We start from the raw sequence: 27,667 nt of genomic DNA on the forward strand, positions 1-27,667 counted from the left end.
GAATGCAAACTTGTGTTTTAGAACACTTGATGAATGAATTAAAAAGACAATTTTTTTACTTAGAAAACATCACTTGTAGAACACAAATAAATTTGTAGGTATACTTACCCTTGTAATGATTGTGTTTTAATTGAACAATGGAATCAGGCTTTGGAAGCTGAAGTTAATGTAGTAGTAGTAGTAGTAGATTAGATTTTTATTGGTTCATATTTTTTTCTTTTTAGAGATTGAATACAATATTAAGGATACATAAAATCGTTTGAGCATGGCATTTGCCGTCTGCCAGATTAACAATACAATATAAACTCTATATACATATGTATGTGTTTGATAAAATTACATTTTTAATTTAATAGTTCAGTCTTTATTTTAATTAAGGATTAAGATTCCGTTTGCATATTTTTTTTTTTAACTGTAGGTAAGTTCTAATTTAAAAAATCACTGTTTTTAATTCTGTTCCTATATCTAAGAGCAGTTTTTAGGAAATCATACAATAAATCAACATTCATTTGATTTAATAAGAAAATACAATGTTCTTCGGTTAAGGTATCATTTCCAAATAAGTTTCTTCTTATTTCACGCAAAACTGGACACCTTCCCGAGAAATGAATGATGTCTTCACGTTCTCGCCGGTTGCATAAATCGCATAAAATCGGTAATTCACTTCTATGTGGTATGTTATTGAGCTGCAGCAATTCGCCTCGTAATCGGAACATCATTGAAATTGTGCTTGTATTATTTTCATCTTTGAAGTAGTTGTTTTCGTTGAAAGTGTAATCCAGGCGATTATATATAGTTCGGTGAAGAGATCCTGCTGCTTCTTCCTCTTGTTTTTCCCTATATCTAAGGTCTACTTTTTTATAAGGTCGTACAATAAGGGTCTCGCAGTACTTGGATCATCTATATTTATATCAAGTACAAATCCACACTCTTCAGCTAAACATTCCCATTCTTTAAAAAATCCTCTTTTGCTTTGCACCACTTGAATGGCGACCATCTTAGGGAGCCGGTGATCAGGCAATTGCATGACACGGAGAACATAGTCAATTTGTAGTTTGAGTGTTTTAATTAGTAACGGTGGCAATCCAGTCTCAATCATAAGCATATAGTTCGGTGCGTTGGGGGGGAGTTGAAATGCTCGTTTCAGGTAGTACCTTAAAAGTTTCTCAACCGATTCATATTCTGAACCTCCCCATACCTGTGCAGCATAAAAGATGATTGAATCTGCTACAGTTTCAAAGACCCGATATTTACTACTGTGCCTTATGAATTTGTTGTTGAAGCAATTTTTCCAGGTAGCGTTTATTGCAGTTTTCGCCTTAGATAATTTATCTTTTAAATGTTTATCCATTTTCATATTTTGTGTGAATAGTACACCAAGATATTTGTATTCTTTTACAACCTCAACAGCATTCCCTTCGTAATACCATTTCTCGTTTGCACTAGTTCTGCCTGCTCCCTTTCGAATTAAAATAACTTTGGACTTATCCGGATTAACCATAAGATTCCACAACTTACAGAATTCTTGGAGCTTATTTAACATTAACTGTAGAGTTTCAGGTGAGTTTGCCATCATCACTACATCATCTGCAAAAAGAAGGGCTTTAATTTGCAGTCCCGCAAATTCTATACCACCAGGTAGACAATAGACCAAGTCGTTTATAAAAAGTGCAAATAGAGTGGGGCTTAGAGGACAGCCTTGTCTGACTCCGATCTATTAGCACCATTCCATACTGACGATTTCGTATCTCGATAGATATTTTGAATGAGTTGACCAAATTTTAAGGACATTCCAAGCCCGTACAGCTTGTACATTAGGGCATCCCGGTCGACCGTGTCGAACGCTGCTCTAAAATCCACGAAGATGACATACAACTTTTTACTTCTTGCGAGATATGAGTCAGCAATACTTTTGAACACGAAAATGTGATCAATAGTAGAGTAGCCCGATCTCAAGCCCGCCTGAAATTCACTTAAAAGATTTTTTGATGAAATCCACATTTTGAGCCGATTCTGAAGTACTGAAGTGAAAATTTTATAGGAGGCATTTAGAAAGGAAATACCTCTGGAGTTCGCAGGATTCATTGCACAACCTTTCTTGTAAATGGGAAACACTAAAGCTTCCTTAAACTATTCAGGTATTACACCATTTTCCATGACGCTGTTAATTAGGCCGGTTAGCGTCTGAATGAGATTATTCGATCCGTACTTGTAAAATTCTACAGGTATCCTATCCGATCCAGCTGCTTTGCCATCCTTGAGTCCATTGACAATAGAAGAAACTTCTTGTATAGTGATAGGTGAATCTAAAATAGGCTCTTGAAAGTTAGGTGGGGCGTAATGGTACTTGGATATCTCTGAAGTTAATGTTTAAATCAAAAAAAAACATTTAGTAGTGCCTCATCCTTGTATTTTTGGGAAAATCGTTTTATAAAATTTATTGGAAACAATTCGATTAAGAGCAGTTTGTTTTTTTTTTTTTTAATTGTGTTCTTCTAATATTTGCATTTACAATTATTATCCTTTTTAAAATTGTACGCATTCCATACTGATTTTTGGAAATTTTAATCAATCCTTTTTAATCACATAAGCGATGTCGCCAAAAATTCCGCACGGCGATGCAAGAAATATTTCACTCCTTCTAATGTGGCTGTTAAGAGCATTCATATGTATAAGCGGATCGCTTCGCACGAACCCAATTTGCGGCACTGGACACCCTACTCTACCTAACACCTTTTATATATTTAGCAAACAAATAGCTGCAAGCTCTGCTATTTGCCTCAAAGCTTCATCGCAGTGCATTAACAACAACATTGGCCACTCCATAATTCTTAGGTATTTAAAATCAATTCCAAAGCACACAGACTATACCATCCCCCAACTGCAATTCGATAGAAACTTCCAGATTTCTATACTTTTCAGATCTTTCTTCGAGGATAGGGCATTCCTGGAGACGAGTCAGTGCAATTTTATACAGATGATACCGAACTCTTTGACTCAACTTACCAAGTTTTTAGACGAGATAGGCACCAATCGAGCGACTCGGAGACAGTCGGTGGTGGAATGCTATTCGCGGTAAAAAAAACTACCTTATATGCATTTTGGTTGATTCTTTTGATCTTTCTGACGTCGAAATGCTATGTATTAAAATCAAATTGGAAACAGGTTATCTCTTTATCATCTCAGTATACATACCTCCAAGATCTACCAGTTTTGTCTATGAAAATTGCATGCATTTAACTGAGAAGATCCACGACCAAATGGAACCTAATGATGAACTGCTCATCATAGGTGATTTCAATCTTCCGAACCTCAACTGGACAAAATCGTCAGATTTCAACTATTTTACACCTATCAGTAAAAACGAGCACCAATGAATTCACAATTATTGATGGTTTAGCTTCTTGTGGACTTGTTCAATTTAATGGAGTTGCCAATCAATACAACAAATATTTGGACCTAATATTTTTCTCCGACACGATAAATACTGACGTAGCTGTATCTCCAGCCGATGTTAAACTAGTAGAAGAAGACCGTCACCACCCAGCTTTAAATATATCACTGAATATAAATGTGTGCAATATCCCTAATACATCAAATGAAAAACTTGAATTCAATTTTAAAAAATGTAACTTTAATGAACTAACTAACTTATTGTGTAAAGTTGACTGGAATCAACTGCTCCTAAATCGTAATATTGATGACATGTGTCTAAATTTTTATAGTATTATTTTTAACTATTTTTATGAAACTACGCCATTACGGAAATCTCGCTATAAATCTAAAACTCCACCATGGTTTGACACTCAATTAAAAAACTTAAAAAATAAAAGAAATAAGGCATGGCTAAAATTTAGTAAAACTAGAGCAGAAGAAGACTTCAGGATTTACTCCGAACTTAAAAATATTTTCATTGACTACTCCAATATTCTATACTCTGACTATATTATAAAAATTGAAAATGAATTGAAACAGACCCCAAAAAACTTCTGGGATTTCGTGAAAAGTAAAAGAAAAACTGACGGTTACCCAAACTCTATGTCTTTTAATAACACAACAAGTCATGACTCCCAAATAATTTCAAATATGTTTGCTAATTTCTTCAAAGATGCTTTCGACGTACCTCCTTCTTTTCAAATTCCCCATTCGTTCTTTACAGCCCAAAATTATCCTCACCTTAACTCACTTGACTTGACAATATGTGAGGATTCAATTGTTCGTTGTGTCTCAGAACTTGATGACTGTTTTCACCCTGGCCCTGATGGAGTACCATCATGTGTTTTAAAAAAATGTGTGTCTCATTTATCGTACCCTCTGTTTGTTTTGTTCAATGAATCTCTTAGAAGCTCAGTTTTCCCACTATTATGGAAAAGTGCATTTATAACTCCGATTCATAAAAAAGGATCTAAGAATGAAATAACGAATTACCGGCCGATTGCCAAACTTTCCGTTATTCCCAAACTATTTGAGTTCATTATCTGTAAGATGTTATCCTTTAATTGTAATTCAATTGTATGTGAAAATCAACATGGTTTCGTCCAGAATAAATCAACAATTACAAACCTACTTCACTTTACTTCTTTCTGCCTTGACTCTTTCGAAGATCGTAAACAAGTAGATTGTGTATTCACAGATTTCAGCAAAGCCTTTGACAAATTGTGTCACAAGACTTTAGTCCATAAACTTAGGGCCTTAGGGTTTAACGACAAATTCTTGACGTGGATCGCGTCTTATCTCAAGAACAGAAGTTATAGCGTTATATTCAGAAATGAATTCTCCGACCAATTTTACGTCAACTCTGGTGTTCCACAGGGTAGCCATTTAGGTCCTTTATTATTTATCTTATATATAAATGACATAACATCCGTTATAAAAACTCCTCCGTTTTAATATACGCTGATGACATTAAAATTTTCAAATCTATTAGTTCAATTAATGACTGCTCACAGCTTCAAGAAGATCTTCATAGTTTTAGGGAATGGTGCAATACAAACCGACTTTTATTGAATATTGACAAATGTAAAACTATGTGTTTTACATGCAAAAAAACAATTATAGATTATAACTATTTATTAGATTCTTCCTCCCTTTGTAAGCTTTCCGTTTTCTCTGATTTAGGTGTTATTCTTGACAGTAAATTAACGTTCTGTGACCATTATAACTTTATAGTTAAAAAAGCTAACAAAATTCTAGGTTTTGTTAAACGTTTTTCTCGTGACTTTCGTGACCCATACGTCTTAAAACTTCTTTATGTATCATTTGTAAGGCCAATACTTGAATACGGCTGTGTTATATGGGCACCATACTATTCAGTCCATATTGACAGACTTGAAAGTATCCAAAAAAGATTTATGCGTTTTTGTCTTCGTTTTCTTCCGTTTTCCCAAATATTTACACCACCTTCTTATTCTCAGAGACTTTTGCTAATAAAGCTCCCTACACTTTCACAACATAGACAATATCTCCAATTTTGTTTTATTTTAAAATTAATTAATGGTTCTATTATATCCGCAACAGCTCTGAATCGTCTAAATTTTAGCTATAGCCCAACTAGCATAAGAAGACAGATACCTTTATGTCCGATCTTTAGCAGAACTAACTATGGTATGAATAGCCCTTTAAATCAATTGATTTCAGTCTTCAATAAATTTTATAATTTAATTTCATCTGTTAATGACAATGTTAAAAGTAAACAATTTAAAGAAAGATTTTTTAATTTGTTATAGTATTTATTTATTTCTATATTAATTAAAATTTTAAATTAAAAATTATGTAAATAGCTATAAGTTTATATTAACGTTAGATAATTAACGGATTAAATAAATAAATAAATGAATCAAAAACAAACGAATCATTGTATCGTGTTCCAGGCGGAACTTGTGGCGATAAAAGAAGTCTTATCCTGGCCTAAAGAAAACGTGATATCAACATAACGTTTCCTTAAGATTCATGTGGTATCACAATGGGCCATTAAACTGGCCTAAGTGTGTCCTACTCCTATTAAATATGTATATGCAATTATAAATTTAATTTATAAATTAATAATTTGAATTTAAAAATAAAATAGTTAGGAAAAATTTTAAAAGCTAATGATGTTGGTCATTGGCCTCCCCATGTGTTTCTATTTTTGTCTTTGTTGTACCAATTTGTGCTTATTTGTGATCAGTCGTTACTCCACCTTTTATTAGGTCGTCCTGCTGGTCTATTGTTTTCTGGTCCCCATTTCGTTGACATTTTTGTCCATATTTGGCCGTGAATTCTAAATACATGTCCTTTCAAGCTCCATTTCAGCGTTCTTGTTCTATTTATGACGTTAATAATTCTGGTTCTATTGCGAATATCTTCATTTTGTACCCTTTTCTTTCCATTTTGGGATCCTTAGCTGGTCAAGTATTTTTGCAGTAAAGCTCATCGTTTGTAGTCCGTATGTAAGGATCGGTAAAACAGCAGAAAGCAGCCTAAAATCTTTTTTTTTTTAATAAGCACTTAAGGGGATATTACTACCCTTATTATGCAGAGGCACAGTGTTAGCACTAGGAAGAGGAGAGAGGGTTTAAAATGAGATATCGTTGCTCATTGGTTTTGAATTCCTGAATATTGCAATGACTAAGAAAGACAGAGTGTGGTTAGGCATTCCACAGCGTAGTACCGCTAAAGAACGAATTTCTGTATTTGACAGTACGATCGAAGTTGGGATCGAGGGTATACTGATGAGCATTTCTAGAAGCGCGAGTTAATCTGTTTAAGGAGAGGAATGGAGCTGGCTATTTCACTAGAGCATAAACCGTTAAAATAACAGTAAAAAAGAGTCAGAAAAGAAACCTTACGACGATGTTCAAGCGAAGTAAATAAACTTATGATGATATTATCACCTTTCAATTTAAATGATCTACGTTCAATACTACACAAGAGGCTTAAGTAAGTAGCAGAAGCACCAGCCCAGAGATGGACGGACATAAGTCTTGTAGATAACAGCCAGATCAGAAGGGGTGAAATAATTCTTGCATCGCCTAAGGAAACCCAAACACCTTGCTGCATTTTTGACGACATCGCGTATGTGATCCTTCCCCAAGAGGTGGAATATGAATATGAAAAGCTAAGGGTACTATCATTACGTACAGTATCATTAATAAAAATGAGAAAGAGTGTTGGAGATAGAACAGAGCCCTGGGGACACCAGTATTTATTTTATGGTTTTCAGACTTAAATACTACTTGTATTAAACGATCCGAAAGGTACTTACGAGTCCAATGAAGCTGGGATTCATGCAAAACCGAAAGCAGGCGTTTTCGATAAGAGAGCCTGATGCCAAACTCTAGCAAATGCTTTTAAAATATCAAGTGCAATAATCTTACTTTCTCCAAAACGATGTAAAGATTTGCTCCACTATTCGGTGAGATGAACCATGAGATCACCAGTGGACCTATTGCTTCTAAAGACGTACTGCCGGTCATTAAGAAGCTTTCGATCTTCAAGATATTTCTTGATCTGATAATTAATCAGCGTTTCCATGACCTTGGAAAGAAGGGACGCAATCGAAGTGCGATCGGTCGGTAATAAGAGGGGGAGGAAGATTCGCCTTTTTTGGGGATGGGCTGGACAAATGCAGTTTTCCATCTTCTCGGAACGAGACCTGGGGAGTAGGACCGATGAAAAAGCTCACGCAGTGGTTTTGCTAACGTTGAAGAACACCTCTACAGAACAGTAGCGGGGATACCATCTGGACATTGGGCAGGTTCAGACGACATAAGGGACTTGAAAGTAAGGCAAGTTTCTGGTATCTGATTGGCTAGCTTTTGGAAAGTCTACTCGAAAGTTAGTCAAGAGAAATCTCCTTAACTATGAAGTGTTTTTGTCAGAAAGACAGTTAATCACGTTTTTAAATTCAACTGAAAGCTGAACTTTATTACTCTATAATTTATTTATTTTCCGAACAACTTCATTCAATATTTTCTATAAAAGGGTTCCGTGTTAATTTAAAAAAAAAGAAATCAGTAATAGTTCTTCAAAATACAAATCTTTTTGGACTTGTAGTTTACCTGAGAAGTGTTTTGTAGACACTAATGTTTTTGGTAGTTCTTATACTATGAACTTATAGAAGAGGTTTGTGAAGTAAAGTTCTGAATTCAAAATTCATGACGCCTGGGAAACTAACTAGTTACCATGGTCAAAATGTACGTTCAGAGAATGCAGTTGACTACAAATGATGTCCCCTATGTTGCCTGAACCTGGCCAATATAAAGTTGCCTGCAAATGAAGTCTCTTATGTTGCCTGAATCTGCCCATTGGCTTGAATGTGTTTTGCTTTTGTATAAATAAGAACTATATCGTATGCAAATCTTAAATTGTTAAAAACTTATACAAATATTCTTTTCCATATTTTATTTTTCAGTTAGTTTTTGGGAAAATGTCTTCCAGAGCTGAACAAAATAGTGGTGGTGAAAGCTGATCTTCTTGTCTTACTCTTCTTCTTATATTAAACTTGAGTCTGTTTTCATACGTGCTGTCTTATCTTTGTAAACATTTATTTTTAATCGTCTCTACTTTATTTGGGTTTATGTGTTGATTTTTCAGGGAGGACCATATTATCATTTAGTGCTCAACGGAGTCAAAAGCTTTACTTAAGTCAATAAATACAAAATAAACCGGTAGTCTTAATTCACTGCATTTTTCTATTAGCTTATTCATTGTCCGCAAGAAGGTCTGTTATCCAGCTTGTTCTCTTAGTTGGTTGTTATTAAAGTCTTCTTTGATTTTCGTGTAAAGCGTTTTGGAAATTTCAATGGTGATAATGTCACCATAAGTTAGTCGTAACGCTCTTGTTTAAACTTATCGTTATTTTAAGGGTTTTTCCATAAGGTTATTTTAATGGTTTATCCTCAATAGAAATAGCCAGCTGCATTCCTCTCCTCAAACAGTTGAACTGTAATACTCGCACTTAGATGACTGCTCATCAGTATACCCTCGAGTCTTACTTCGTACTGTAAAGTACAGAGATTCGTTCTTGATCCGTACTACGCGAATGCGGAATACCGTAAAGTACTCTGTCCTCTTAATGATTGCAATATTCAGGAATTCATAACCAATGTGTATGGACGTCTCCTTTTCCTAGTGCTCACGCTGTGTCTCTGCATAATAAGGGTAGTAATATCCTCCTGAGTTTGAGCTTTTTCTAAAAAAAAAATCAGGCGTATAGCAGAATACATTTTTACTCGAAAGTGTTTATGTTCAACGAATACTGATGCTTACTGCACATTCAAGTTCATTGTTCTTTTCCTCTCTATAAACCTATTATACTGTGCAGTTTAATCCAATCAAAATCTAAATTTTAAAAATTAAATTTTGGTTTTTGATGTCATTTCATTAAATTTGTATGTTAAAGATTGGAACATACTTTATTTTCCTCGGATGGGCCAAAGAAAATATTACAATTTTGGAAACAAAAACGAGAGGAATTATTAGTTCTGAATTATATGCCTCACAGACTTGACCTTCCAATACTTTCCAACTTTTGTTCACTTTTGAAGAAGTTTAAGATGAATGACGAGTTCCTTGCTGAGTAAAACGTTGAAAAATGATGGAACGTTTTGAATGGTTACGTCATTGCTGCACTACATTATAGACAATCCATAGCCCATGACTTTACATCATAAACATAATATTAATTAAAATCTTTTATGTTTGCTGTTTGTTATATTTAGATTTAAATTGTCAGTCTTGTAGATGGCCATAGGCAAACTATTAAGACTTTACATGCTTAAGTATACAATGTATATTATGTTTTTAAATAAAGTCAATAACTAATTTCTGACAAATATGATTCTATAAGCTTGCTTTTAGTTAACAAAACATATAAAATTAAAAAAACAGATTTCTTTCGGCAATAACATTTTTCGTAGTTGCCAAGCATATGTTATTTAAAAGTGACAATCCTGTATTTGTCCTTTTAGTATAAAATAGTTCTTCATTTCCATGGACCAAGTAGTTATCTGTAAAATGCACCATTAACGATTCAGGCAACTGGAATTAGAGTGCCACTATTTTTTTCATTTGTGATGAGTGAGTGATATTAAAATCACTTTATCATTAGGATACTGAATATAATTATTATAGAATACATAAAAAAGATAATTAGTTGGTTCTAAGTTATAAATAAATTTCTTTTTTCTTTATTTTTTGGAATTCATACTCGAGCGCCTATAACTCTTCTTTGCTTGCTTTATCTCCCTTGGAATGTTTTTCTACAGTGTCATCATCGTTTTGTGGGGCTGCAACTTCGGCTAAACATTTTTGGTCATGTTTTGGAAGCGCCTTTTCCTCACAGAGATGCTGTAAAAGGGGCTTTGTTTCTTGGTGCTTAAAATACCAGTCTTCGATTACATCTTCATATTTCTCTAAAAGGTATTCGCATTGTGTCTTCATTTGAGTTACTTCAATTGGTGGTCTATCCCAGAGTTCATATGGAATTCCCAAATCAACTTTTACACCCTTGTCTACAAGACCGTGTAGGGCTTTGAACGTCTGAGGCATACCTTTGGCGAACCGGGTGCTGTCTTGTCGCTCTTTGTGAAGATTGTATTCTAAAATTCGATCACATACGTTTTCAATGGATTCGACGAGCCTCAGTTCACTGCGACGATATTCGGTTCGTTTCTTTGGTTTAACTTCGTCTAGTGAATAGCTAAAAAAAAAGAAACAAATTATAAATTGCAATGTTATACATTTCTTGTAAACTTCTTAACACGAACCCAAGTTCAAGAACATCATGAGATTTGCCGGTCTCAGTTAATCTATCCTGTAGTTCAGTTGCCAGAATTTTACAAGTTTCGCATTTACTAGCGAATTTAACTCCTTCATCTTCTTCAGGACCACTTAAAACAATGCTAGCGAGGCCAAACACAATAAATATTTTTAGAAACATTTTCCTTAATTAAGTTTTTCTTGTTTTTGCCGTAAATTATACGAAAGAAACAGGAACCCACATACAAATCTGACTTTTGAGTTCTGTCTTTGCATCATTTCATATATACAATGGTATATACACTATACACTGGAGTTGAGTATTTTTGCTTCTGTGTTAAGGTACTACAGATTTATTATTCGAAGATAAGAAACTCACCACGGCTGCCATTTTTATTTCAATTCTTCTTATTGAAACAGCTGACTGAGAGGGGGTTAATATTTTCATATTGTGAATACGCAAGTTTTGACAGCTGCTTTTTCAATGAGAAATTTTCTGTTCCGAGTTGGATATACAAAAGGATTAAAAAAAAACATAAAAATAATTTATTATTTGCATGCAAATAAAAAACGCCAATTATGTTACCTTGCAGAAATTATTTTATTTTTGAAATCTTCAATTTTGCATATAAAATTGCTATAAGTATTGCAAATATTCGGGTTCGAATTGTGAAATATAGGGGGCAGTTAGATTGTTACCCAAAGAAGTATATATTAAGGGTGTGTTTGATGGTATTCATTCTACTTTTGGCTTCGTCTGCACTCGATTCGATACATGTATAACTGTTTCCATAAGACGTTTTGTTAATTTCACCTTAAAATATATACATACCTGAAGAAAATTGTCAGAATGAAGAAAATGCTTCATTTTTAGGTGCTGAAAATTCAATGGAAAACGAATTGAACATCAACAGAAGAGAAAGAAAAAAGCCAAGTTTGATGACAGGTGGGGAGTATCTCATATTTGTAGAACAAGGTGATTTTAGTCAAGAACCGAATTCTTACTTCGAAGCCTTGAAGTCAGCAGATAAAGCACAGTGGCTTTAAGCAATGGTAGATGAGTTATCATCTCAAAAAGAAAATCAAACATTGAAACTTGTTAAACTACCTAAAAACGTAAAAGTAGTCCAACATCGAAGGGTATTTCGAGTGAAGAATGTAGAAAATGATGGGAATAGGCGATATAAAGCACGACTTTATGCAAAAGGGTATGTTTAACAAAAAGGTATCGATTACGATGAAACATTTACTTCTGTAGCTCGTTTCTACATCGCATGCTGTTAGCCCTAGCTGATCTACAGTATTATTTATTTACAAATTGTGTATGCATGTACATAAAAAAGTTAAATAACTGTTTTTCTCATTTAGTCTCTGACCTTGTTTACAACTCGTTCCAGAGTATTATTTCAGTTTTAATACTTAAATGAAGTGCAGATTAAATTACAATGAATAATACTCTAAAAATAAGTGTTCTTAAAATTTTACTCGAAAATAAAAACGTTTTATTTGGAAAATTCAGCGATTCCTTGACCCATGAAGAGAAAACTAACAAATGGAAGGAGGTTGCAGACAGAGTTAAATCCCTCAACGCAATGGACTCTAAAAAAGATTGGAAATATTTTCGAGATACTATATGGCAGAATTGGAGAAAGAGAACAATTGTTAATAATAAAAAGAAACATTTATTAGTCATACCACAAATATTTTTAATACTTTAAAACTAATTCTAGGAAAAAATAGACAATAAAAAAAGAACTGGGTCAGGAGGAAGTAAAAAATGTATCATAGACGAAAGTGATAAAATAATTCTGGAAATAGTAGAAAAGCTTCACCCATTATTGAAGGTCTTCCCGTTCCCGAGCCATCTGGAGATGACACTACAGCAACACAAATATATGTGTTAGAGGAAGCGAGCTGTGAAAACAAACTGCCCAAAAAAAAGACATCGTTTGGAAGAACCAAGTAGGAATCAAACAGTTAACACAAAACATGAAATTGAAAAAAAAATTGGAATTAAGAAACATAAAAAACTCCAAAATGAACCATCAACAATGCCAGCAACACAAGAAAAATTAGCAAAATGTCTTAAACGTGCAGGTATAGATAAAATATTTTCCGAAGGCCAGCGGATTTCTTCCCCCATTAGTTTATCTACCGTCAGATTGCAAAATATCTTGACGCAGCGCTGAATGGAACTTTTAGAAACACCCTGTCCATCAGCAACTACATGGTACTGAGCTCCACTTCCACATACAATTTGGGTCTTGGCATCAAGAGCATGGTTTCTTTTTGTGGGATGCTGAAGGTGATGACCGATTTTTAACAAAATATATTCTGCTGCTGCAGACGCAAAATTTTTCCTTAAATTGATAATCACTTAATGAAGCGAAATCATTGTTTATCCTTTGTCTAAAAATTTGAGGGTGGCGTACCTCGCGTTCGTCGTCACTTTCACTTGCAAACATTATATTAAAATAAAATTGTCACCTTACGACCGAAACTCAATTGCTTGTCACAATTGTCAACTACATACTGACAAAATTGTAATTTGTACCATTTTTTCTGTTTCATAAAAAATTGTCACTACAAATTTGTCGGGGAATTTGTGACAATTTTTAAAAAAATCCCTGAAAATTAATTGTCATGACAATTTTTTTATGATCCGAAATCTCGACAACTTTGTAAAATTGTCAGGGAATTTTACAAAGTTGTCAATTTTTTTATGGGACCGAATTTATACAATTGTCAGGTTTGTCATTTACAAATTGTCACCTGTCACCTGTCAATATTTATGAAATAGGGCCCTGGTCAAGTACGCCGAATAAAAGGTAGTTTGTATGGTCTTAAGCAAGCTCGACGTTGTTGGCATACACGATTTAGGCCTTTATGTAAAATAGCACATGGGTATGTCTATTTTATCGCAGCAATAGTGAAAATGTTCTCTATGTAGCGGTTTATGTTGACGATGGAAATAACGAGGATGAACTACAAAATTGTATGTTTGCACTCAAAAATGAATTCAAAATTACATTCGGAACTCTTGAAAATTTTCTCGGCATGAAGAGAAAAAATGAAAATGATGGTTTAATTAAGGTAAGCCAAGAAAAATATACAAAACGAATCTTGGATCGTTTCAGAATGGATGAATGTAATCCAGTTTTGACTTTAGCTAATCGGAAGAAAGAAAATTCAAAATTTGAAGATTTAAGAGAACAAGTTCCATACCATGAAGCTGTTGAGAGCTTGATGTATCTGGCAACACCAACTCGGCCAGACATCGCTTTTGCAGTAAGTTCTGCAGCAAGGAAGACGAAAAATCCTAGCAAAGATGACTGGATATAGCGTTAAAAGAAATTTTCGTTATCTCCGTGGTACTACCGGCTTATGTTTAAAATACCAAGGAAAGAGCAAAGACAATTTGGCAGTTTAGAGTGATGCTGATTAAGCAGGCGATCTTAAAACTAGACGTTCCACTATTGGAGTAATTTAATTGTTTGCTGGTGGTGCTGTTTCATGGACGAGTCAGCTTCAACGAACCGTGACATTATCAACAACTGAAGCAGAAATTATGGCTGCAGAAATACTGTCACCAATATTAAGTCGATAGTACAAGTGCTGTAAAGCTAGGAAAGAATCCCGAGTTTCACAAAAGAACGAAGCATTTTTATGTTCGTGAGCGTTTCCATGAACCATAGAGAAATATATTTACTAAATATATTTCTCTATGTTTATAACTCTAAGTAGTTATTTTATTATGAGTTGATCAATTAGAAAAATTATTTATTATTATCAAATAAATATTTGAAGCTGTAGGAACGTTTTACTTATATATACATATGTACATACCTTTTGTTTGTTTGTAAGATTTCCTTTCATTTAGATATACCTTATCAGTTCTCTTTCGTCTTTAGAAATGACCTAAACGAATTAAATTCCTTATATTAAAATAAATTGTTTCTTTATAAAGTAATGTCAACCATTAAATTGTGTAAAATTGTGAACTGTTTAAACAAAGATGGGTTTGGATGGGTCCGATGAAGATTCATTTCATTACCAACGATAAGATTATTAATAATCGGAAAAAACAGCAACTTCAAAAAAGCTTTACCATTTACTTCCTCTATACAAACAAATTTTGAATGTTATTAAATCTAAGGAATCGGATTGATCAGATAGACAACGCTAAAATTGAATTTGTTGGAAACAACAACAATAATGATATTTGATAATTTTCGTAGTTTTATTGAAACAAAAGACGAAACCTCAGATGATTCATAATTTCATCTTTCTTAATTTGTATAATAATCGATATGTTTTTAATTCAAAAATAATAAGAGATTAATTTCTTTAGAATGAGTTTTTTTTTGAATTGTATGTTTTGAAAATATAAAAGAATATCTGTAATGTCAAAAAAAATGTCTGTATAACAAATTTCTTATAACAAAACGATTTTGTATTTCCTTCGAGGTTCGTATTACATAAGTTTGACTGTATTGCTATCATTTCGCCCTATTGAAGACTGCTTTTTAACGTTAAGAACAGTTACATTCAATTATTGAATATCGAAAAGTTTCAATCCTTAAAAATGTATAAATAACGGTTATTCCATATCTTTAAAATTCGTTATGTTTATATGAAAACTGTATTGACATAATCCTAAATAAAATTAATTACTCGTTCTATTCGAACTGGTATTGATGCGATAACTATAGTTGCATGGTTTTATTTCCGTAGGATGATCTATAAACTTCCAAACTATATCTAGGTATTGCCACTTCATAATAGTCCTCGTTTTTGTTAGGATAGTTTTCTGTTAAACGTAAATGGTTTAAAACGGAGGTTTTGCAAGTACATTATTAATAGCATAGAATTCCAGTCGAGCTAAGAGAAATTTTAACATAGATTACAGATTAAGGTTATGTCTTATTTATTAAACTGTTACGCACCTATCAATTCATGACCGTCCGACTAATCAGTTGAACTATCCATTAAATGTTTTATCTTACACCAATTTTGACTTCAAATGTTTCACTGCTTTTTGTGAATAGCTGAAAGTTGATTTTATATTTTTACAGTTATCTTAATACAGCTATCCAACTCGTTCAACAATGTATCTAAAAATCCACCTATCCAACACGAGATTGAACGCCATTATGTTTAAAAAATGGTTTCGGCTGACGTTTTACCCGTGGCATGATGGTTAGTGCGTTGGACTGTCATGCAAGGGGTCTTGGGTTCAATCCCTGCCTGTGCCAGCTTAATTTAAATAAAAAAAAAATAATTTTCGCGGGTACTGCCTCTTGCGAGGAATTGACAAATCTTTCAAGAGTAATTCTTGTCATGAAAAAGTGCTTTCTCAATCTAGCCGTTCGGATTCGGCCTTAAATTGTAGGTCCCTTCCATTCCTGACAACAGTACTAGCACACAGGAATGGTTGAGAGTTGTAAGTCACTAGGCCCTGGTTCACAACGGACTGTTGCGCCACCCTATTTGATTCGGCTGACGACGAGCGACGTCGCGGTTGCCCCAAATAAATTTCAGCCATTTGAACCACATGTCAGCAATATAGGTGACAAAGCCTTTTGTTACTTATCTGCTTAGACAAATCGCACTTCACATAACCCCAAACAAAATAGCCCAGTGGTGTTCAATGGGACAATCTTGTTATTTTGGTAACCAAATTTGCATGATTTGCAAAAGTTGTTCACGAGTAAGTCTTTTCAGACAAAACTCAGTATAAGTCAAGTGATATCTGTCAAAAAGACCGATGTATTGGCATTTGTCTAATTTTTTTTTCAAACCTATTTCAAACTGATCAACTACATACCTGTAAAGATGTTAGAATTAAACTTATCTAAGACACCTTTAAAAATCAGAGGTCCTTGCTCTAAATGACTGGTAGCTAAGATTAGTTTTAGTATTAATTTGGTGCTGAGTAAATAAAAAGAAGATATTTTGAGAACTTATTTTTTAAATAACGGACGAACGCATGGTTGGCCCACTCAACAGATTCTTTCTACGCTTTCATTTGATACCTGTTTCGCCAACCCAGCTGATGAGTTTCCTTGGTGTTTTTTTTTCATGAAAAGACTTAGCATATTATTTTGTCACTGATCCCGCTTTTTCGTTTGGCTGTCTAGATCTTCCGATATCGCACCTTTGGAATATTCTCTCTGGAAATATGCTTAGTCTTAGGTCTTGAGGAATAAGCCATCTGCTTTTAGGTATAATATTTTCAAACAAGCTGTCGTAGATTTGTCAAGTTTATCATCTTCAATGTTCCATTTGTGTCATTAACACCCGCATGGAAAATTTAGCATATGTACGTCTTTAGGTTGCTCCATACCTCTTGGCGTCAAGGTAAAGTTTTTAGAATACTTTATTCTTGAAGTTCCGTGTTAAGGGCCTTAATGTTTCTAAAGATCTTTTGAGAAACTCGCCGTCCCAGTTCATCTTATATATGCTCGATTGCATTTAGGTCAAGAGAATTTTTTGTGTTACAAGAACATTAGGGCAGTTATACAATAACCGCGAATTTTGCAAGATGTGTGCTTTGGACAGTTGCCCTGGTAGAATTTGAAATTGTCTTGAATTCGAGCTTACCCACACTGGATCCCAATTGTTTCAAAATATAAATGTTAGCCATTTAATACTTTAATTTTATTTAACTTGCAACACATCCTCATACCAAGAACTCACCGTCACCGCCATGCTTCACGACAGCTCAAATATGTTTATGAGAAAATTCTTTATTTGCTTTCCGCCATATATATATACTTACATTCTCTATGCCTAATTGTTTATCCACGGGTACACGTCCATTTTGTCAGTTTTGGTCTTTACTCGTGAACTCTATCAAAAAAGCGTTAGAGATCCTTAAATAGCGAAATTATGTAATGTACTTTTAAAGGGCTCCTTTACAAAATTTTTACTATTTAGTGAACTGATTTACCTTTCTGGCTATGCAACAAACCCAGTTACCGAAACATCGAAGATAATTTTGAAATAATTTAATTAATTTTATAATTTTTGAATTCAGCTGATCTCTTTTTTGATTGATGGATTGAATTTTTAAATTTCTAAAAGGCTAGATTCGGTTCCAAAATGTGAGGTATTTTCTTATAAAATTTAATTAATTTTATAATTTTTGAATTCAGCTTTTTTGATTGATTGAGTTAGTTTCATAATGCTCTCCTCTAAGTGAGCTTAAGGGGGCCCTAATAACATAGCTACTTCATCCATACATTCAACATCTTATAACAAAACATGTTTAGACTAACGGTGAAAGAGAACAAACCACATAAGTCGGTTCCTAATGTTCGTATTATGTTATAAAAATAATGGCTTGACCGAAGTTGAAAATTATGCCCCTTGCCATGTTTAGTAATGAATATTAAAATTAAAACTGGATACCCTTTAGGCACAACTTACAAGTTACGAGTATGGAAATTTATCTAAAGGTCTTTGGATTTGGACAAAAACCTACGTGTTTCTAACACCGTATTCAGCACACGACAATTTAATCACATACATCTAAGTAAAATACATTATTGTTTTAAATAACTTTTATTGCACAAAAAATTGGTTTGAACATCCTTTTTAGATCTTTAAAAGTTAAAAATTTTGTTTGCATAAATTCAAAGTAACATAAACTTATGTGTTTAGTATAAATAATACTTATTATTAAAATAAATATTTGTGTTTTTGGGTCTTTCATACCTAAAATAACTTAATGTGAGATCAATTTTTTTTTTAAATACATAAATACGTATGTACAATACATCAGTAGCAAGCAAATAAATACAAACGAAAGACTATGATCGTGCATAAAGTAATAACAAAGAAATTTTAACTAAAAAACTAAGGTGGCGCAACAGTCCGTTGAAAACTAGTTCCTAGTGGCTTACAACTATCAACCATTCCTTTGTGCGAGTAATGTTGTCAGGGACTTTTTTTAAAGGGGATCCGAACGACTAATTTGAGAGAGCACTTTCCATGACAGGAACTACTCTTGGAGGATTTGTTGCTTCCTTTGTAAGAGGCAGTACCCGTGAACAAACTTTAGAAGGCACAGGAAGGGATTCAACCCAAGACCTCTGGAACGACAGTTCAAAGCGCTTATCAAAACTAGTATACTCAGATTTTTAAACAATGGTATGTGCTAAAATATTGTAATATTTTGTTGTTAACCCAATACTGTTATAATAGTAATAAGAATTGATCAGGTAAACGGTGAGTATGAACAATGAGGTATGTTAAGGTATGTAAGTGCAACTCCCCTGCTTGGGCGCACCATAAGATTCGGGATAGTCGCAAGGTTGGGTGTACAAAGTTTCTTTTGCATTGAATGTGAAATAAAACAAATTTGGCTTTATTTCACGCTGTTTAAGTGTTATAACACCGACTGAAAAATTTGGCTTTATTGTACTTTACAAAAGCAAAATTAATTCAATTCTTGTAAATTTGGCCTTATTTTTAATAGTTTGGAACGGTTTGCATGTCGGCAAGGTTATTGGACTATCTTTTTTCGTTGACGCACTCGTCCTGTAACTCTGAATGGCCAGTGTTATCGCTCCATTATTTTTGTCCCGAAATGCAAGATATGAACTTGGAGGAAATGTGAAATACAGCACCTGTTACAAGGTTTCATGAGCGGTTATCTCAAAAAATGGGACAGTCGATTGACCGACTTTTTTGTGCGATTTAACGCATTGGAACTATTCTGTTAAGTCATTATAACAAGCCAAGGAAGTTAACAGAACTAAGAGTCAACAGTGAATTCGAAACTGCAGACATTTCGGGCGAAATGTGTGGCCAAACAAAATTTGATTAAGAGAAATTATTACAACTAATTTTGAACAACTTATAGAAGTACATACTTTAATGCAAAATAGCTTTGTTATCGCTTATTACACTTTCACAGTCTTTCGTTTGCACTTTTGTTGGTACCTTATGTACATGCATATGAATGCAAAATTTATTTTTATTCTAAAATTAATTCGTTGGTGTAAAGGTAGTTACGAGTAAATTACAGCATTTATAAATATTCGTCTGTGTTTTAAATTATATAATTTTATTTGTGCTTATGACTAAGAACAAAATATGATCATTAGTTGTTTTTATACTTATATAATGTATTTACAAAATAGACATAATGTCCTGAAGAATAAATTCGAGTTATTAGAAGTTGACCATACTAGTGGTTTGGGGGCGATACAAAAACAAACTATATAGAAACATTATCATGCATCGCTTCTGTCGTTGCTCGCCAAATTTCTTTGAAAAAATCCATCGTTGTGTTTTTGTCAAATATCTGAACCACATTCTAAGCTTTGCCGTGGTTCAATTTTCATCTGATGAGGTTGTTGATAGAATAAATTAACGTTATTTAATTGATGAGAGCTTGATAATTGGCCTGTTGGTGATTGGTTTCGTTTGAGGGAGTAAGGTTGTTCGGACGCATCTTCATGAATTTTTAAAATATCACATTTAATGCTGTTACTGCTGATATTTACACTATTATTGTTATTACTTTGAGGTTGAGGAGATAAGCTTGCGCTACTGCTGGTAGCCGGGCTTTGAAGTCCAGCTAAGGAGCGTACTTGAAGAAATAGGCCACTATTTAGCAAACGGGCTTGGTGCTCTTGAGCTTTGGCTCTTAAACATGCAATAGAGTTATTCCTGAAAAAAAAAAAAAAATAGAAACAAAGTTATGAGTTTTAGCTTTAGGGGGTATAGTAAAAATTACAAGGGTATGAATATCACATTGTAGTTAACCTTTAACAACATATAGAGGTAGACGGATTATATCTTTAAGAATAATTTTGGCGGTTTACACTAAATTAAAATGGTATTTACATGATTTTCAGAGCAAACATTCGGGTCATGTATAGCTTATGAGAAGTCTATGAATATATTCATCTTAATTTAATAGGAGTATATACTTACACAGAGAAATAACGAACTAAAAATAAAAGGTTTTTCATTTGAACTACTTTTTTTAGCAGATAGAAAATATATGCATGTCTATATGAATTATTATTTGTTGAAGATGTTCCATCTTCCATTTTTAAACTTATTTCTTTACAAATGTATCCATTAATCTTCAATGATTTGATATTACTTGACTAAGTCTCACTTTTTCCCTCTATTTAAAAATTTTTAATAAGAGTTTGGTGAAAATTCAAATAAATTTCAGTTCTTATTGCCAATATTTTCGAATAATTTGTTTCTTTTCAGGATGTCTACGAAATTTCCAAAAAAATTAAATTCTATCTTCAAGGAATCAATTTTATTGTCAATACCAGGGTGCCAAGAAATCTGGAAATATCGAATTTTAATTTACCATTTCCATTGTGGCACTTGCACGACAATCAGTATTTTCAGGCTACGAAATTTATAAAGTATATTTTTTAGTAAAGTTTGTGTAATTTTCGAAATGAATAACTACTCAATATTTAGATAAAAATGAATATTTTCCTTACAGCATTTATTTTTCTTGAAACAAAACTATTACTTGATTTTTTCAAAATAAAATTAGTTTGGTACCATGCCATAATGAAACAGGTTATACATTTTACGGTTTCAAAAGGATAAGGCTGGAATTAGACATCAGTCAAACTAAGTAGTTAAACCATTTTTTTTTCAGTTGAAAGTCTGACATTTACGAAAATGGATCGCTTAGCTATCTCATAACGCATTAAAATTGTTCAAACCTACCACAAAAATGGTGATTCTGCCACAATCTAATATCGTGCTTCAAGAGGAGATTGTGGTTTACATAATCTTCCAACTAAGCAATCAAGGTAAAATACGACTTGGAGAATATGAGGTTTTAACAAAAGCTGCCACATGCCACACAACTCGTCGTGGCGATATCAACAAGATCATGTGATTTTACACCGCTGGACTGTTACGAATAAAACTTAACAAAAAGCTGCGCAAATTGACGAAAAACGGAAAGTTATGCGATTAAAGTTTTTAAGACTTCAATGAGTTGACAAAATGAATGGTGTAACTAATTAAAGCTGAGGTCGTTACAAAAAAAATTACTGCACTTGGGCATCAAGGAATGTTGGAATTTTTTTTTCCTAAATGCATTAATATTTGAATAGGTCAAATTAAATTAAGTAGCAGTCAGTTGTGATATAAAAACAAATGTTTTGTGATTTTCTCAATAGTCAGAATGGCCTCCTTCGTTCTTTTTGACCACCTCCGTATGACGTAGCATGAACTCAACAAGTTTATGGTATTTTCTTTTCGGAATGTCGTTCTATACCTTTTTTATTTAAGCCATAGTTGGTGTTTATTGTTAAAAACTATGGCGACTTAAGTGTTTTTCAAATCCGCTGACAAATTCTCAATGGTGATCGCGAAGCCAAGCACTTACAAATTTTTAAGAGGGCTTGAGATTCTTGTCTTGCTAAAAATGCCAACATATTGTCCTCAGCATACAGAAGTTGTATTTCTTTCAAAATATTAAATACTATGTTTCATTGGCCATTATTATCATCAATTTGTAAGATCGGTGTAACAGTGAAACAAAATAACTATGCAAATTGGGGTTTGTACAGATTGGTTGCGTCGTCAATGGGTTTGTTTGTGCGGTTTTTACAATTAAGTGTTTAAAAATCACAATAATTTTGATATTTGCTCAGGTTCGTTAACTTGTGCAGATATTTTGTGACGTGAATATTGAAATTTGTACAACCGCTCATTTGGAAAACAATTTTTGCGATTTTTTTTTCAAAAAGAATAGTGAATGACGAGCAAAAAATTAATAATTACGGCCATTTAATTCTGAAATAAGAAAGCTGTTCAAAGATATATAATGTCGGGTTTTAATGACTATTTGTCAAATTCTCTGCGGAGAAACAGCTATCAATAATTATAAAGTAGACATTGCTTTTCTCATTATACTATCTTTTTTTTAGTAAATGGTGTCACTTTAGACAGAAGATGTTTAGAAGCACACTTCTTCATGCGTACATAACTCTTAAAATCTTCTTTACAAGTTATTTCTAATTCTCTTAACAGTTTTATTTGACCAAGTTTTTGTCTTTTTAAATGCTGTTAGACCACATAGGTTTGTTTATTTTGCAATTTAATTAAATTATTTTGAATTGGTCTCTGAAACAAAATTTTATTTAAACTAAAAAGTGTACAGTTAACTTGTATCGTATTTTTCAAAGACCGACTTGCCCGCCCTACTGCACCGTCTTTCAACGCGTGGTTGAATAACGGACATAAAACTCTTTTTCTTAGGGGCAAGTTAGGCGCCAGTTATAGCTGTCATTGGTTTTCAACAAACATTGGAAATTTTTTGACAGGTCGGTTACAGCTATCCTTAAAAATGGGCGCAATCACAAATCTAGTGGCTACGTAGTCAAAAATTCAACTAGCTTGTAAACTACACTACAAAGCTAGTCAATCTGGAACTGTCATGTTGACAAATGCAAATGTATAAAATAAGAAACCTTTTTGATTTGATAACTTTAACTTATCTTTTGTGTTTTTAAATTCAATAAAATCAAATTTAAGACACAATTTGAATAACTTATATTTGTATTTACGAAGCGATTTATTTTATTTTGAATTCGTGTGTTTTTTACCGATCATTCTCCACGAACTTTGTAGCCGAATTTCTTACACTACGTCGGAGGGGAAATTTCAACTACTTTTGTAGTTATATTTATCCAATCAGAATCCCTTGACTACGTACACCAATTTCTTTCCTTGAAAAAAAATCCTGATTGAAATCCATCGAAAAACTTTTACTGACAAAATCTGTCATTGGAATTTTGTGAAATCGAAACCCAAATCAATGGAAGGATTCGTTTCAGTTTTGAACATAAAAGTATCAGCTGTTTAGGAAAATGAATTTCCGACCGGAAAATAGAAAAATACATTTTTAGAGAAAATAAATGCGCAGCTACACTTTTTTTCTCAAAAAAATTCTTTGTCTGATTTCCGATCGATCGGTATATTATTAACTTTCCATAGTTTTCATTTCTAATCAAAGGGAAACACCGTCAAATATTGATTCAAAAATTTTTCCGGATCGATTTTAATGATAGCTATAACCTGCGCCTTATGACAGATTTCTGGCAGTAAACATTTTTTGTTGTCTTTCAATCAGTAAACATTTTTCAATGACAGAAATTTGTAATGATATCTATAAACGACCTGTCAAAAAAAATCCAATGTTTGTTTTCAATTGTGAATAGCTATAACTGGCGCCTTAAGGATGTCTAGGGTTTAATTTTGTTTCATAATTCCAAAGAATGTGACGAAACTTCGTCTTGACCAAAACTTGTTTTATTTGAATCAAAAAACAATTTCAATCTTGTATCTATTCAGATGGTAGTTTTTAGATAATTCTTTCAACTTTTTCTTAACATCTTGAGGGAATAACAATAACAACATATGGTACAATACCTATCAATATTTGAACAGAATGGACAATGTATCTTCAAATAATGTCTGAGCGCATTTAGTTGAGGAATAATTTATATGAGAATTCATAGCTGTCGGATAACTCATATCAATAAAATTAGCGACTACAAACTAAATTTTATAATAAATGCTAAATAAATATTGTTTAAATTAAATTAATTATTTTTTATTGTCAAAGGGTCTGGAAAGAGAACAGTACTGCAAAAAAATTCTCACCTCAGGCAGCCGAGTTGTACCGATCAGCATTTACCTTACGCCAGCGTATGATGAACGCTGTGCAAAATTTAGAATACTACATGATGATTGAAGTTATCGAACCCAATTGGCATTTGTTTATTCAAAACATGGGAAAGGTGATTTACATACTTACTCGGCAATATAAACTAATTTTCTGTAATCTGTTGATTTATATTAGGAAAAATAAAATACACAAGTATCTTACCTCTCAAAAATTGGTGAAAATGTTCATTAATTATAAAATGAAGAAACAAAAGTCTATACAAATATCTTTATGGGAAGTTCATTATTAAAATGAGGAATTTAAAGTATTAGTTTGGTGCATTGTTAATAAATATAACCCATGATATAGGGGCCAGTTATAGCTTTGTGGGGCTACGCCAAAGAACGTTTGTGAGGCTACTAGAAAAACCGTGCAATTAAAAAACACATTTTACCAGTTTTTTTACAAAGAAAAATCAAAAACTTTAATATTCTTATGGAAAATAGTTTTGGACAGACAAATTTGTTTATGTCCGAAAATGTATTTAACTAGCATCTTATAAAAATTTAAGAATTAAGAAAATATTGTCTTTAGTTACCTATCTCTGTGTAAATATATTTTAATAAAAACCGAGGAGCAAACTACAAGTTGACGTACTAAATACCCAAAGTTATATGAAATTTAGGAATTTGTTAAAAAAGAAAGTCAAATCACCGTATCATTGAAATTGGGTCTCGATTGTAGTTGTTAACCCACCTGAAGGCCTCTGGATCCTGGTCCATATAGCCTGTCGGTTGGCCATGTGATTGTGCATGTGCATGAGGTGGGGGAGGTGGTGGGGCGACACTGTGGTGTATGCACGACAAATGTGAGGGGTGTATAGCATTTGCAGCAGCTACAGCAGCAGCAGAGTTCATGAGCATGTGAAGGTCTTTATTCGAGGGATTGTCCAATAAATGCCCTCCCTGGTGATGATGTAGCTGGTGATGTTGTTGGTGAAGATTATGATGAGATGGGTGTTGATGTTGGTGGTGATGATGATGATGATGCAGGGGTGAGTGGGCTTGAAGTGGGGTATGTGCTTGCGGTGGACTGCCAAGATCCATGTGTGGGTTTATGGGCGACGAATTGCCCGTTGGTGTTGTGTCGGCAGATGAGTGCGGTGGAGGGGGTGGACTAACTACGTTGAGCGATTCTGATGATGACGTCATCTGTCGAAATTCGTCGTTTGATTTCGATGTATTGTCGTCGTGATCACTGGCACCACTTTCATCCTTAAGAGCTTCTTGAGCTTCAAGAGATTTTCGATGCATGCCTATAAATAATATTTAAATAAATAAATATGTATCAGTTTTATGATGTAGTAAATGTATTACACTATAGATCTAAGGGTTAACAGCCCAGCTAACTTTTTAGGTAGCTCACCCTCTAACTGAGCTGTTAGGTGATCTGAGCTGTTAAGTGAGCTGAGCTGTTAAGAGAGGTGAGCTATGCATATATACAGGTACACTTCGTATCAAATGAATAAGTACAAACTTTTTTAGATTTGTATTGGCTGATATTTCTTAAACCCGTAGCTTTTTTGGGAAAACCCAAGAAAAAAACTAAGGGTTTAAGAAATATCGGCAAATATAAAATGAAAAAAACTTGTCCCTATCCATGTGACACGAGTGTCTATGTATTTATTTACAAACATTTTTCTTTTTGATACGTTAGGTGTGTATTTATTGATTGACGGAATTATTCGATCAAAAAAAACACATGCATGAAGAATTTAGTTAAAGCAAAGGTAAATTATTAAAACAATTTATTTCTATAAATATGTGTGACCAGGTCAAATTAAAAAAATCATTGATGTCGAACATACTTTTCATTTCAAAATGTTCATCTTTCAATTTGTATTGGTTTTAAGTTATGGGCGTATAATTGTAAACGATTTAGCAAATTTCCACGAACTTTTACTTTTTAGACTTGTTTTATGCTCGTTTTAATTACTAGTTAGCCAAGGTTTAACATTTTTGACTCCCATAATAAATTGTTAAATATTTAGCAAATTACTATAATAAATTGCTGAACCCTTAAAAATAGGTTATTCTAAATTTTGCGTCTGGCTAACTGCCATTAATGTTATCTGAAATTTACAAAAAGGATCTAAAATTAAAAAATCGACTACCTGTTGTTTGAATTTGAATTTCATTGACCTACTTTTACCGTCTGGATTATTTCTACAAGTGACTGTCTCAGAAAATAAACAAATATGCATGCCTAAAAACTGTGACACAAGCTCAAAAGTGAACAAACCTGAAACCACTATATTACAAGATACATACGTACATACGTGTGTAGAAGAAATATATAGGGTATTTGATAATGGCAAACATTTTATCAATGATATTAGATTTTGCAACATCTTGAGCCCAGATACAGATGGGCAACCGAAGTGAAAATTGTTATTCCAATAAATATCTTCGATAAAATACACAATATATGTATACTTTTAATCAGGGGGAGGGTTCACACGCTTAACTTAAAAATGAATTTTTGAGCACCACTTAAAAATGTTCTTCAATGTTCTCTAAAGGATTCTGAAAAAATAAAAAAAAAAAACATAATGTGTATCTTTCATCAAGGGCTAAGGTGACACCTTTAGTTATCAGATTATTATACAAAACTGTTGGTAAAGCAAGATATGGTCTAACTATTTAATTTGGACTACTCCTTACAAATGAAAGTTTCCAACTTTGTAAATGTGCCATATATAAAATCTAAAACACAATCGATGGTTTTTGGTGCATTTCACGCAGAAATGTTAAAAATTGTGTGTAGCTTCTTTTCCAAAAATAATGTATTCCATTCTTATTGCCACAAATGCGCAAAACGCGTCAAAAAATATAAAAGCGAAAACCCAGAAAATGGTAAAGTTCGCTAGAAAAATGTGACCCTTTCGTAGGAAAATAAAACAGAATCTGAAATGAAGAATTGTCTGGTTTTCAGATTCAATTTTGGGGGCTATATTATTACTAACGTCATACTACAGTCGTAGATTTGAGCTGATACAAGAGGACGAATTCTTAAAAAAAAAATGTTTTGCGTGAATTTTTTGGAAATATTTTGATCTTAGAGTCAACAAAAAAATTGTAGATAGAAAAATGTTGGTTCTTGAATTTAAGGAAAAAGGTGCATTTCAGTACAAAACTTCCCTAAAAATTAAATAAAAGCAAATAAGTTGGGAAGAAACTTTAGTGTGGCATT

At 33.2% G+C, this 27,667-nt stretch overlaps 2 protein-coding genes across 5 annotated transcripts in view; both read right to left on the minus strand.

Annotated features, from left to right (window-relative positions):
• Positions 1-10,139: 10,139 nt before the first annotated feature.
• LOC129945697 (protein canopy homolog 4) lies at positions 10,140-11,018 on the minus strand. Its single transcript, XM_056055556.1, has 2 exons — positions 10,749-11,018; positions 10,140-10,681 (listed from the first exon to the last, which is right to left on the minus strand). Exons 1-2 carry the CDS (start codon positions 10,919-10,921, stop codon positions 10,198-10,200), a joined length of 657 nt encoding a protein of 218 aa, XP_055911531.1. The 5' UTR covers positions 10,922-11,018; the 3' UTR covers positions 10,140-10,197.
• Positions 11,019-18,416: 7,398 nt separating this feature from the next.
• LOC129947596 (diencephalon/mesencephalon homeobox protein 1-A-like) overlaps positions 18,417-27,667 on the minus strand; it is a 147,183-nt gene continuing 137,932 nt past the window's right edge. For 3 of the 4 annotated variants that reach the window (XM_056058224.1, XM_056058225.1, XM_056058223.1), the window contains exons 5-6: positions 25,130-25,730; positions 18,417-20,421 (exon numbers count right to left, since the gene is read on the minus strand). In XM_056058224.1, the coding sequence (XP_055914199.1) occupies positions 20,046-20,421; positions 25,130-25,730 (977 nt within the window). In that variant the 3' untranslated portion in view covers positions 18,417-20,045. The remainder of the gene's footprint in view (positions 20,422-25,129; positions 25,731-27,667) is intronic. The other variant, XM_056058227.1, reaches the window with a different exon arrangement.

This window comes from Eupeodes corollae, chromosome 2 (genome assembly GCF_945859685.1).
Source record: "Eupeodes corollae chromosome 2, idEupCoro1.1, whole genome shotgun sequence".
NCBI classification, from domain to species: Eukaryota; Metazoa; Arthropoda; class Insecta; order Diptera; family Syrphidae; genus Eupeodes; species Eupeodes corollae.